The sequence below is a fragment of the Sylvia atricapilla genome, chromosome 7, assembly GCF_009819655.1.
Source record: "Sylvia atricapilla isolate bSylAtr1 chromosome 7, bSylAtr1.pri, whole genome shotgun sequence".
Lineage (NCBI taxonomy): Eukaryota > Metazoa > Chordata > Aves > Passeriformes > Sylviidae > Sylvia > Sylvia atricapilla.
In genome coordinates, this window is record NC_089146.1 from 24,761,032 (window position 1) to 24,773,524 (window position 12,493).

Below are 12,493 nucleotides of genomic sequence, written 5' to 3' on the forward strand. Positions count from 1 at the left end.
ACAAAAAAATGTTTATTGGCTAAAATGACACAAACACATTTCATGAATGTTCCTGCAGAGAGAAGATGAAACAAAATATTATTTTCCTTGTACAGTCTTAACAAATTTTACTGTACAACACGGAACTGCTGGAAAAGAAATTGTTTTAGTGACTAATGACCTCTTGTTCATCTGGTTGATTAAAAATGCTTTTTCTTCAAACTGATTGTTTATTTACTCTCTGTTTCAGAGAGTAGACAAATATGAGGACTTCAGAGGTTTTTTTTCAAAAACAATTCAACTTTGGCCAAAAATCTTGTTTATAGAAAAGAAATTGTTTGGTCCATGTCAAAAAATATTCTAGTACTGTTTTCTTTTAAATCTTCAATGCTCCTATGCCCCTAAACCGAGACACACAACTATTCCGTTATCTTCCTTACCAGAAAGCCTGACCAACTGGAGTTTAACAAAACAGTTTTGTCAAGTTTTAAGGGTTTTTTTGTATGGGAAAAAACCCAACCACAATCAATGCAACAACAGTATTTTCTGTCTCCTGAAGAGTGCATCCATGAAAAGATCAGCCAGAGTCTAATAAGAAAATTCCCAGTCTTACAGCAGGAGAGGATGAAAACAAGGCTTGAGGGCTGGAACAAAATGAAAAAATGAAGACAGGCTTTCAAAGCCCATGTGACTTATACCTGTGAGTGGAGCTAGGACTAAGCTGACTTGGTGGGTCTGATAAGGTTTGAAGTAATCTGATCCTGAACCATTTGCTCTTATCCTTTTGCCTGTAATCCATTTTTCATTGCAGTCAGTAAAGTTGCAGAGATGAGAGATCTAGTTAAAGTTAAACACAGCTGCCAGATGTTTCTTTACAGGGAAGAAGGTGAGAGAGGTATTGAATGAGAAGACAAAGAAAAATAATTCTGTCGAGGCTTTTAGCAACATCTTGCTGTTCAGGGGAATCCACTTGTTCCTGATTGTATGCTGTGCCTTCCATTTTTCATTTTGCTTTCTTGCATCCTGGTGTCAGAAGCATTACTCATGTCATGCATGAAGAAAGACTGAGAGAATCCTGAGCTCCCTTCATGGAACAACGGTGTTTATCCCTTTACCAGAAAACTGAGAGGTATAATAATCTCTGATTCTTCAAATTTTGTTCTGCTAGGTAAGTTGTGCTGCTGCTGAACAGAAGAAGGGAATCGAGGTATTTCTACTCTATGGAAGAAATTCTGAGCACAAGTCTCTATGCAGAATATTACAGGAGTATGAGAAAAGGTATGGAGAGCCCTGAGGATCTCACATGCACCTGTGAAACAAAAACTTATGAATGGAGAAGAAAGCAAAAATTGTCAGTAAGGAATGGCAGAAAGTGTAATTTAATTGAAATACAATATAAAATCTTATTTATGTTAAATATGAATAACAGGGGGCTTTATTAAAATACTATTGATCACTCTGTTAGGTGTTAGAATGAATAAAGATGATTGTTCCCAGTAACTAAGAATGTGACACCGAGCTGCATTTTATCAACATACCTATATGTCACATTGAAAAGTCCTTCCAAGTGAATTTGGTACCAATCCCTCAGCAAGATTAAATACTTTCCTTTCAAGGTACTGGAAACTGAGTGACCATGCAGGTGTTCCTGGTCATTAAGCAAACATCAGAAATTAAGAAACACCTCTATGCATAGTTCTAGCAAGATTAGTTGCTAAGGTGTGAAACCTTTCTTTTGAGGATGAAATAGAAATGCTAATCAAAATATTTACTGGGAAACAGATTTATTACTTCAAGGTCTAGACCCTTTTCTTTCTCAGTGTAGCCCAAATATCTTGTGCTGAAGCTTTAGGTTATAGAATAATTATGAAATGAATCATATGTTTGTGTAAGGTCATGCTATTTGATGGCACTTCATTCTGAAAGCTCTTATTTTCATGTACTGCCTTTTATTTGCTAATATTTTCTTTACTCACCTATTTTTTTCTGCTGTAAGCTTGTCAGCTACTGGCCATCCATAAAGGATTCATTTGGTGTGAGCACACTTTGATTATTCCTTGGCAATTAGCCCATGGCCAGTCTCCACAGAATTGCCATGCTGTGCCCCTGGTAACAGTAAAAACCATCACAGATTTGGGCTGCTGAATTGGAAGCACCTCCAGACACTGAATCCTGTTGTCTGACCGGGGTACAAAGTACAGGTACAGTTTATACAATGTTGGCTAATAAAGGATCTGGTTTGTAGTCTTCAGTAGCCTTTCCTCTTTTCTTATCTTTGCTTCATCATTAGAACATTGCTGATGAACCTTTTGGCTGGTGCTGGCCTCCAAACAGTCCACACATCAAAGTCCTGTGGCACACTGAAGGCCCATTGGGAGAGTTTCTTTAGATATCAAAACTTAGGTGATCCACTGTCCTTCTGGACCCTCCAGGTTTCACCACTTTGAGGTACTGTTTTGACCCAATTACATATTATCTCAAGACCGTTTCTCACTGACAAGAGTGATCTTTGAAAAAGGGCTTGGCAGTGGCAAGATTATTAATGGTTGGACTGGATGATCCTATAGGGTTTTTATCAGCCTTAATAATTCTATTACAATACTTGTCATACCAGCTATATCTTCTCAGTACTCTTTAACTGGGATATATTAAGACAAAAGGTACTTTGTATGGAAAACACCAAGAACAAAGAAGAAGTATTCACATTTGGTACCAGCTGGGTGAAAGGCAGGTCAGGCAATAGCAAATAGCCATTAGATGTTTATAATCTGCCCAGAATTTTTAAGAATACCATGCCTTAGATCATAGAGCAGTGCACAGGTCCACACCAGCATCCACAGAGTAATGTTTCTTCAGAGAGAACAGTTGTTTGATTTCTCATTTGAAGATTGACTCCTTCTTAAGATTTATCAAAAGCTTCTCTTGCTTTTTAATGCAAACACCAGCAGTATATCTTTTAGGCGTTTTGTGCTCTATTAAGAAAAATTCCAACTGTCTATTCTTTTTTGATCTACATTCTCATGAAAGCAACATAATTGGCAATTCTAAAAGTTCGTGATGTTCTAAAAAAGAAGAAAAATATGAGAAGAGCCTTTTAAATGCTGAAAATTACAACTTTAATTATAAAGTTATTAATTTCTTCATATTTTTTCCATTCAAAATATAGTAGATTTACACCATCAGTGTATTCATAGCTTTGGCAAATACAAACATTATAGTCAGCTTTAACATAAAATCAGCAGTAAGCTTTGGATCCTCTTTTTCTCTGTTCTTTTCATACAATGCTGCAATCCAAACAGGCTTTAGTACAACATAGTACAATCACATAGTAGTAGTACATCTACTATCACTAAGGTGTATTACTAGTACACCTTAGTACATTTCAGATACTTTCCATTGTACATACAGTTTGAAACAACAGAAAAGATGTGAAGGCAAGAAGTTATGCTGAAAGATCAGCACTTATAAAGACTTTATTTTAATTGAATGTATTTCTTTCTGACATGCATGGAAATACAATTTTTTGCGGGAAGGATAAATGTGATCAATAAAATGCTGGTCCCACTGAATTCAGTGGGATTTTGGCCCAACCACACAGGAAATGGGCACATTGAATAAGAATTCCTTATTTTCAGTCACTTACAGTACTACTGTCCTGAACTAGAGAAGGATCTCTCCTACCACAAATATTTAAGTTCTTTGTAATATGGTTGGAAATTTTTCTCACCATCTATGTTTTATTTTGGTATTGTTAGCTTCCTTTATTTACCCAAATTTCCAGACAATAGATGTGGGTCCATTGCTTGTTTGGGTATTAAGTATTCTGTTCTTAATGAACTGTTGCTGTGAGGCTTCTGCACTTATACAAAGATTTCTAATGTGAAGAACGAGAGATTTTAGAAAATGCAATGAACAGCTTTTAATACATTTAATGTGAGTGTTCTGTTGATTGGACTTGTACACACAAGGAATCCAAACATCTCATTTAATTCAAAGAAAACACCTCATATAATTGAAAGAAATTTGTTGTCAGCAGTTACAGTGAGCAGATACACTGATTTCTCCAAACAGGACTATCTATTTTGTTTGAAGAAAAACTTCTCTCCTTCCCTATTAGCGTCAGATTACCTTTTCTTGCTCTATGCCTTTTTACTGATTTTCTCAGCATCTTGTCTCAGTGTTTCCTCTGTTCTGTGAGGGATTCTTGCAGTCTTTAAATAGTTCAGTCCTTTCCTGCTTATCCTGAAACTATAAACGTTTCAGCCCTTGTTGAAAGAAAATAGTCCTTTTTATTTGCATGTACTGATGTACCCTCGTGATCCCTACATTTAATTTAAGAAAGAACTTGATGTTCTGAGAAATCCCATAGTCCTATTTTTAATAGTATCCCAAAGTGATTTGGTCTTGGTATTCTAAAAAGAAGAAAACTACACATATGTACATATGTCTCATTTCCTTGACAAGTGGCTGACTAATTTCTCCTCAGGTCTGTTTCATGCAATGTCATATAGGACCTGGGGAAAACCTGGAACAATAGAGGCCAAGCTCCAGAAAAAATACATACCAGGTCCATGATCTGGTTGGCCAGATACACAATTGGGGCTGACTTTTTTCACACAGAGCTACTCTGCTGAGCTGTAATGATGCTTCAGAGGATGAGATAGATAAGTCGTTATTTTTTTTGCAGGGGAGGACTTTCAGTTATGCTCATAAAATTAGAAGAAATTGAGTTCCAGATGTTAAGGCAGAATGTCAGAATATTTAATCTGTGAAAACTTTTTTCAAAGACTGACAGAAAGAAATGGCTTAAAAGGAGATTAATTTCCCTTTGCAAGGGATTATTTTTATCAGTGAAAGAATTTGAAAGCTTCATGAACCTATTGTTAAAACTCACTAATGTCACCAGAAATACTATGGTTACTATTCTTGTCATTTCCATATATCTTAAAAAAGTATCCTGTGTTCCTACAGGATCATATTTATTTTCTGTCTGCCAACTTCAGCAAATATTGGTCATTTTGGTGCACTGCTTTCCCATACATCATTGAAAAATAACTTATACTTGTGAATGTGGACCTGTGACTTCCTATGCAAAGTGAGATTCAACAAGTTTTCATAGGGCATTAAGGCATGAGGACAAAATCAAGCGGCTTGAGGGATCATCATCATTCTCCCTTGTTTAGGGAGAAACACTGGAGATGATAACTGGAGATTTTTAGCACTAAATTTAACAACTACAGAACTTGCAATGCTATTTTTAGACCCATTGTCTATAAAAATGTGGCATATGTGATAATTCTGTAAATCTGTTTCAGATCAGATTGGTCAGGTTTGCTCAAATTTGACATACAATTGGCAATCCAAACCTAAAACCATTTTGAAAATTTTTACTGGCTAGCAGAGAGGGGCCTTCATCGATAAAAACAGATAAATAAATACATAAGTAAATGGCTAATCCTTTGCCATAGAGAAGGCAGTAGAGGTCCAGATGGGAGCTGGGGGACTGAGAGCAAGAACAGCAGCCACAGCTGAGAAGATGGAGCACCAAAGAGCTTTAGGACAACAGGCCACAGCATTTGAGGAACACCACATAAAAGTATGGGGGGGGGGGGAAGAAGAATCTGTTTCATTAATTATTCTATTCAGGAAACAAATTTTAAAAATCATTAAATCGTCAGTGATGAAAAGCTGCGTCTGCCAACCGAGATGTCTCAGCATTGTACACAATGTTTGTGTTAGCACAGCATGCTGCTTGCAGAAGGATGTTTTGCTAATTAGTTGTAGAAGTTATCGAAAATTTGTAATGCACTCCTTTTACAACTGAATTGAATGACTCAAGACAGTAGAGTTATTGTGTAAATAAAAAACAGCAGGATGAGGCCATTAGAATCTGCCTGCCACCAAATATCATGAGCTTTCTTCACTACAAAGTTTTTCCCCAAGAAAACAAAGAAACAGAAAATCTCCACAAACCATTTCTTCTCTCTGTTGGGTGTGCTTGAGTAATTTTTAAATACACAAGACCCTGAAACCCAGAAAGACACAATGAAGAAATAAATTAATTGAAACCACAGCTCATGACAGAAGTGCTACTGCCCAAGTATTCAAAGTGGCTCGTTACCAACAGGGAAACTATTCTGGAGTGCTTGGACTGTTTGTCAGCCTACATTAATAGGGAAAGTGAGATAAAGATTGTTAATTAAGCTACTAATAAGAGATATAGTCAGAGCCCAGAAGCTGCATTCAGTTGAGATTTAAGGGAAGCAATGACACAAAGTCTGAAGTTGACTGAACTATTAAGGATTGGCTGAGCTCCTCTGAACTCATGCTACACCACCAGAAAATCTGGCCTCTACAATTCCAGTGCGGCACTTTGTCTAAAGCATTATAATAATCTCATAATTAAAAACTCACACCCACACCAAAAGAAACACTAAGTCAGGTTCCCGTGTGTAACAGGTACGACACAGGTGTCTAATTAAAATCTGCAGGCTCAACTTGCAAACCCCAGAATTTCATGACTGGGGAGAGAGGCAGGAATTTATTTCCTGTGTCCATCACAATTTTCTCTAAAGTCAATTTTCTTTAATAGTTATAATAATGTTACATGTTCTGAATGTATGAAAGGGGACAAAAGGCTGATAGTCCTCTCTAGGTCCTGCTGTGTCTGGAGGAAAGTTCTTTGGTGTTCCCACACTTTGTGTGGGAGAGGCAGCAGAGCTCAAGCCACCCCAGTTATCCTTTTCTCAGACGAAATATTTACATTTTTATTGAATTGGAGGGTCAGGTGTCTTCAGTTTTATAAACTCAGTCTTACAGTTGAGCTCAGTGATTTTTTCCAACACTTGTCGTGGGGAAATAAAATAGTTCCTATTTCAAAAGTAGTAAAATGATTAAAATATTAAGGGGTCAAAAAAGGAGACAGTCAGGTCCATAATATCAAAATATTTGAGCTCTGTCAGTACTGTGTTTTGTGCATTTTGTACTGCACTAGCCACAGAATACAATATGGTTTGCAATGGTACGGAAAGTATCTTAAGCATTTAATAAATTTGGCACAAGTTTCACATTCTTTGGTTAAAATGCTGACACATGCAGATTTAAGATTCAAAATTAAAGATATCTGGATTCTAAAAATAATTCAGAGTCCATCTTCTTCAAGTACTGACAAAAGACTGAGATTGTGATTCAGACAAAAATGTCTTGTTTCTTCTTCTTCCTTCTTCTTCTTGTTTCTTCTTCAGAGTCTTCCCTTACCCAGATCTCTTACAGCATTTTTGAGACCAATGTCAGTCACAAACATGAGAGTCCAGGAGCTTTCCACGCTTTGGTGCCAAGAAGTGAGCACAAGTGATCAGCAACAGTATTTTTAAGGCACAGCTGTAGATGACTCTCTATATATGTACATACATATATAGATCAAAGCACAGGAAAAAATATATCAGCTTGAGCAGAGCTCATCAGTATCTTATTTGTTATCTTGTATTTCTCCACCTCTATTTTCAGTAGTCCAGAGCACCAAGACAGCTGTGGATGAGCAGGTGCAGGGAACAATTATCATATTTCTGGAGGTAACCGTGGGCTTCAATTAGGAAGCCAACTTACTGGGGTAAAGAAACTCATCACCGTTGATTCTTAGGTGAGGAATAAGATCTTTTTATGTGACCCACCATGAATAATCCATTTATTTATTTATAATAAAGCATTGATGTCAGTGTAATTCTCTGGTCTAGCACACTGCATAGAAGCCATACAGAGTGAGAAATAAAGCCAGTGGGATGCAGATGAACAAGTTTTTTTATAGTGACAGTCATACGGTTGCATTTGTGAAAGATGTACTCATATCTGCACCAGAACTGAATTCCTCTCCCTGCAAAAATCCACAGTCCTGCTGGTGGTCACTCAGAGAATTTTCTAATGCAAAATAAATAAATAAATATTCAGGCAAAAATATCTTACATAAAAAAAAAATGGAGCTGAGTTCCATTGTTTCAAAGGGCCTACTCAAACCAGGATTCTTTACCTTTTAATATCTATCTATTTATGCATATGTGCAGAAAACCCACAGACTAACTGGAATCATATTTGCGTGTCTACTGACTATTATATGCTACATTGTAAATTCCAACATTTTGCAGTTCTCAAGCTGCCATGCAGAGAAAGTCAGTAATAAATCCTTCACTCTTACCTTTTCCATGTTTTCCAAGAGTTTTATTTCTTTGAAGTGTCTTCGATTTATATATATATATAAAATTCAAAAATTAAAAAAATCCCAGTGTAAATCCCCGAACAAACAAAATAAGCTCCCCTGTGCCAATAAAAAAGCACATTTAAGGGGGTGGGGGGGATATCTGGGCTACAGATGTATTTTTTTCAAGTTAGATCATCTCTGTCTAGTTTAATGTTTGTTCTGTTACCATTTGAAATTCAATTTCAGGTAGTTCTTCATCATATCAGAATAGGATGCATCATTAACTCTAGGAGGATGTTTTCATTTGGCATCTGCTATTTTCACCAAATGTCAAGGCTTGACATTTGCTATCTTTATCTGGTTTTGGTGTATCACTCATACTGAGATTTTGTTTCTTCTTATCTGATATTGATTTCAACTGTGACCAGCTGTGTTTCTAATAAAATCAACAGGCAAGTATCTGGCATTTAGTTCTTCACTGCTAGAGGAAAAGAAACAACTCAGTGACAAAAAAAAGTAAGGAGATACTTTTCAATTAGGATGCTCGCCTGTATCCTCACATTATCCACCTCTTAGTACTTCTGTTGATGTTATATTTCTGATTGATTCCCTCGGGGAAGTCTCCATGGAAATCCTTGTCTGTCAGATGAAATATTCCTTTTTGCTGTCATCCACTGCTTCCTGGAGAGCGGGGTCGTTTTTCAGCGCGGCATCCGCGCTCTCGGCGAACTCGGTTCCCTTGGCCTCATTGGTGTGGTAGGTGCCCTTGTGCCTGTACATGTACCTGACCATCACCACCAGCAGGCAAATGAGGACAAATACCACGGCAGCAATCACACCTGGAGGAGAGAGATCACTTAAGTGTATCACCAGTGATAAAATACGAGAAGCGTCTCACAGCCAGACATTACGACTTGAGCTGCTTGCTGGGGAAAAGCCCCTGTGTCATAAGGGGTTTGTGTGTTGCAGTGGCCACAGTCAGAACACGCTGCAAAAACACCAGATGGGATAGAGATACTGCAGGAATACAGGAAAAATTCTCACTAGCTTTCTTTCAAATCAATGGCTTGATTTGGTTGAACATATTGGAACTTGAAGTTCATTACAAATTGAGGAGAAATAAAAGAGCATAAAGGAAAACCAAAAGGTTTCCCTCATCCTCCTGGAAGCACACACCCAGGGTGGGGGTGGTGGTGTTGCAGACAACCCAACCCTGCCTCCTCAAGTGTTCTCAATTTCAGGGCTGAGTATTTCATAGGGGACATTCAACAAATAGCAGGAGCTGCATGACTCTCTATTTGCAAGCTGCCATTTCAATTCCATTCTGTGCTCTAATTAAGAAAGTTTGATTGTAATGAATGTGGAAGTGACACCTGGCAGAAGGAAGGGATTATGGGTAGATCTTTCTTGTCTCCTGGACTAAGGCTGATTTCCAGCTATGTGTTGAGTGGACAAAAATTCTATAGATGACGCCAATGAGTGTATGACTAAATGGTGAATGGAAACACCGCTAGTGAAAGGAAGTAAATTCAAGATCCTTTTCCAGTGTGAAAGGTAGTAGTTCATAACAAGTCCTGACAAGTGCAAAGAATGACAAATCCATGACAAGTCCATTCTTTAAAAACTTACAAACTCTATCCCTTTCCTTCCAGATAAAATTATTCACTTATAAATAGTGAAGCAAAATTAAGTGTTTTGAAATTTATTCAACTTCTGTGACTTTTACAATTTTTAAACACGATTTTTTGCATGGATCCAGGATGATACTGAGCTGATTCTATATTCATATGAATCCTGGAATAAGCCAAACATTAAAGAAATACAAAATAAAATGAACTGGAACAGAGCATTCCTAGGGCTTCCTCTGCTGTCGGTAAAAGGTGTGTGTGTGATCATTTCTTCTAGAAGTGAATTTTATGTTTTGTCACAAGAATTCCTTCCTGAAAATGCCCACTACTCTGCAGAGACAATGAAGGGAAGGTAGAGAGTACCTCTTTTCTGCATCTTATATTCAAGGTAAGTGGCAAGAGTGGGTATGTCCAAGCTTTAGATTTATCAGCATCAATAAACTGAGTGGGGATACCCTACAGGCATAAAAACATAGGAACAGGCAGAATATTAGCAGGGTAAATAAAGATTATAACTCTGTCTTTAAAGATACGCCTTAACATTATTGTCCAGACTTCATGGTACTCGGTTCTGGAGTGCAAAGTTACTGCTAGCAGAAATGAAATTGCTTATACAGAGAACTTCAAGCTTAAAATAATATCATGGTTGCAGTGTGGGCTTCATCAATTTTTAGGACCTCACTGGTATCCCTTGACACAAGAGGCTCTAATAGGCTTTAGATGTAGCACAGTATTAATAAGCCTAGGGGACTAAGTACAAATCAATTTACCTGCTACTTGTTCATAGAAAGCTGAAATTAAAGTTACAGGAGATGGGACCTGAGGGAAATATAGCAGAACCTCACCAATTTGCACTAATGATTGGTATAGCCCCTTGTGAATGACTGAAATTAGTGTGTTAGCATGGAAATGAACAAACACAATAAAAATAAAAAGACAGGTTCACTCCGTGAACATAGCTTTCCTCATTTATTCTGACAACTGTATTTAGTTTAAATGCATGAGAGAGTTTTAATGGAACACCAGGAAATACAGTGTGGTGAATTTTGTAGCAATAAAGGGTCAGCTGGTATAAACTAACATGGCTCAAATCAAAGGTGCTACACCAGTTCTGTACTAAAGGAGAAGCTTGACCCAGTGAATATTGAAGGAAATCAAAGACTGACTCTTCTGTTGAACTGTTTGATGTTTTGTCCTAAAATGGAGAATGGATGAGAGTGGTACTGCTCAGTATATGGTTTATGCTCATTATCTCATCTTGTTATCTTGCCAATAGCCCCTCTGGGAGCAGATTTCCCACTGGCCTAATTAACTCTAATTGTGCCGCTCCTGTTGTCTTGTCAGCAAGGCAGGGATTTTGCAAAATGCAAGAAATCAACAAACCTGCTGATTTAATTCTTATGGTGATACTTAGTACGGTCTGCTACTAACCTCCAATAACAGCCACATCTGCTCCAGCTGTGGGGCTCTCCACCTCTCCATCTATAAATAGAACAGAATGTAAAAAAGTTAATTTTAAGAAAGAAATTGGATCATATGGAGAAGCAGTGACTGCACTGGTGGTGTTCTATTATTTTAACCTGTGAAACTCAGAACTTAATATCTCTTGTTAGCAAAAGGCATTTATGAAACTTCACATTAGAGTTAACCTTACAGTAACAGTTTTCTGCCATCATAACACTGGAAAAGAAATAGCTGGCACATTATGCAAATCATTATCGCCCTCAGGGAAACACCTACTGTTTATTATGAGCACTTACCTGTAACATCCTCCAGTGAATACTTAAATTAAGAGCATTTAGGTACTGTGATTACTCTCTAAAAGGTAGTTTTGGGGAAAAAAAGGTTGGTGTCTATTTATTTTCCATTTATGGCTCTCCAGAGTACGGTCCAGATCTTGATTTTGTGCAAATTATTCCGTGTGTATTGATTTCAATTAATATATATTTATCATTACTGTCCTGTTTTTAATCTTTGCATTTGTTTTCTTTTCAGCTTACACTTGACATCACAGCAGGCCTCTCATGTGTGTGGTACATAACACAGTCCCCACTTAGAGTAAGTCTGAATTCAGTGCTGATAAATCAAATAACATTATTTGCATTATAATTTATGAAAAGAACCCCCCCAAAAAAAAAAACAACCAAAAAACCAAAACCAAAACCAAACAAAAAAAAACAAAAACAAAAAACAAAAACAAAACCAAACAAACAAAAAAAACCCCTTTACAATATAAATGCAAAAGAGGAGTACCTGACCACGTTTTTTTGGGAATTAAGAAACTGGTCTGAAATGTAAGCTGCTGAAAGAGCAGTTAGAATTTGAGTTACACTTTGATTCTACTTATAGCACTAAATAAGAATAGCCAAAACAACTAATGAAAGCTTTTTAAGGGGAGATGAAAAAATATCCCAGAACCAAGTGAGGATATTCCTCTCAATTGTATGATACAGACCTTAAGTAGAAGTAAAAACATACAGACAAGCATTTCTTCACCAACTTCCACTCAGTTGATCAGGACGGAACTCTGAATTATTTTCTGCTCCTTATTTCATGCCCACCTAGTTATATGGCCCATATAACAATATCAGCCCACCTAGTTACATGGACATCTGAGAGGGTGATAAACTCCTTGAGTTCTGTGCTATTCTAGGTTAATGACAGGATACTCATGTCTTTATTTAGTTTTGTATGA

General features: G+C 37.2%; 1 protein-coding gene across 1 annotated transcript in view; it reads right to left on the reverse strand.

Annotated features, from left to right (window-relative positions):
- Window positions 1-7,661: 7,661 nt before the first annotated feature.
- Window positions 7,662-12,493, reverse strand: part of GYPC (glycophorin C (Gerbich blood group)) — a 29,249-nt gene continuing 24,417 nt past the window's right edge. The window contains exons 2-3 of the mRNA XM_066323036.1: window positions 11,230-11,280; window positions 7,662-9,009 (exon numbers count right to left, since the gene is read on the reverse strand). Coding sequence (XP_066179133.1) covers window positions 8,813-9,009; window positions 11,230-11,280 — 248 coding nt within the window. The 3' untranslated portion in view covers window positions 7,662-8,812. The remainder of the gene's footprint in view (window positions 9,010-11,229; window positions 11,281-12,493) is intronic.